At 46.2% G+C, this 829-nt stretch overlaps 1 protein-coding gene across 1 annotated transcript; it reads right to left on the reverse strand.

Annotated features, from left to right (window-relative positions):
* Nucleotides 1-7: 7 nt before the first annotated feature.
* Nucleotides 8-826, reverse strand: LOC104774515 (protein NRT1/ PTR FAMILY 7.1-like; the record flags this gene model as incomplete). Its single annotated transcript, XM_010499095.1, has 2 exons — nucleotides 8-401; nucleotides 483-826. Coding segments are annotated over 2 exons (738 nt in total), but the record flags the coding sequence as incomplete, so codon positions are not given.
* Nucleotides 827-829: the final 3 nt, after the last annotated feature.

Raw genomic sequence — 829 nt, forward strand, 5'->3', positions numbered from 1 at the left:
TTTGCCATAAAATGGAGAGCTCACTCTCTTTTTGCCCCGGGACTATTCGTTTCAGCCGTTGGATCTCTGTTAACCCTGCAGCCACCATTGACATTATCCCTATGATCAGCCCTATCCCCATCCTCATAAGCTCCGTGGGTCTCACGTATGGGAATATGACGTGGCGGTAGAGTCCCGTTGATAGAAAGACGCTGAATATGTCGAAGACCGACATGCTCGCCGCAGGGATGTGAAATTTCCCTATAAATGCATCCATCACATCACCTTGCTCCACAAACAAAGACGCCATTTGTGTAAAGATCACTGAGTAGATTATAGTGCATAGCCATATTGGAAGCAACTTCATCACACATTTTGCCTCTTCTACTTGAGTTACACTGCACAACCTCCATGCGTTGCTCCTTGTCTCATTCCTGCATGCATCCAGCAATATTCATAAATTAAAAGATCACAATCATATAAATCATTAATGAGTGGTTTACCTATCATTCTCTGTAATCACTGCTGCTCTGTCCAAGAAGACAAACTTGGAACTGTGAAATATCTTTCGACTCCCTTTAATAGCGGATTCAGGACCTTCGACTTCATACAAATCCTGGGGGCTTCCCGGACGAACAACACTCCACTTTCGAGCAGTGGCCACGAAGACTTGCGCCACACGAGGCAACGGGTTCCCACATGGCTTGACATAACGATATTGTTTCGTTGGGGCCAGAAAGGCTACCAACGCGACAATGGCAGAGCCTAGTGACACCAAGAAGCCTTCAGTCCACAACCCCTTGTCCTCAAAATACACAAGGATCGTGTTTGAAAAGAGAGCTCCGACGTT

Source organism: Camelina sativa, unplaced genomic scaffold (assembly GCF_000633955.1).
Source record: "Camelina sativa cultivar DH55 unplaced genomic scaffold, Cs unpScaffold03342, whole genome shotgun sequence".
Taxonomy (NCBI): domain Eukaryota; kingdom Viridiplantae; phylum Streptophyta; class Magnoliopsida; order Brassicales; family Brassicaceae; genus Camelina; species Camelina sativa.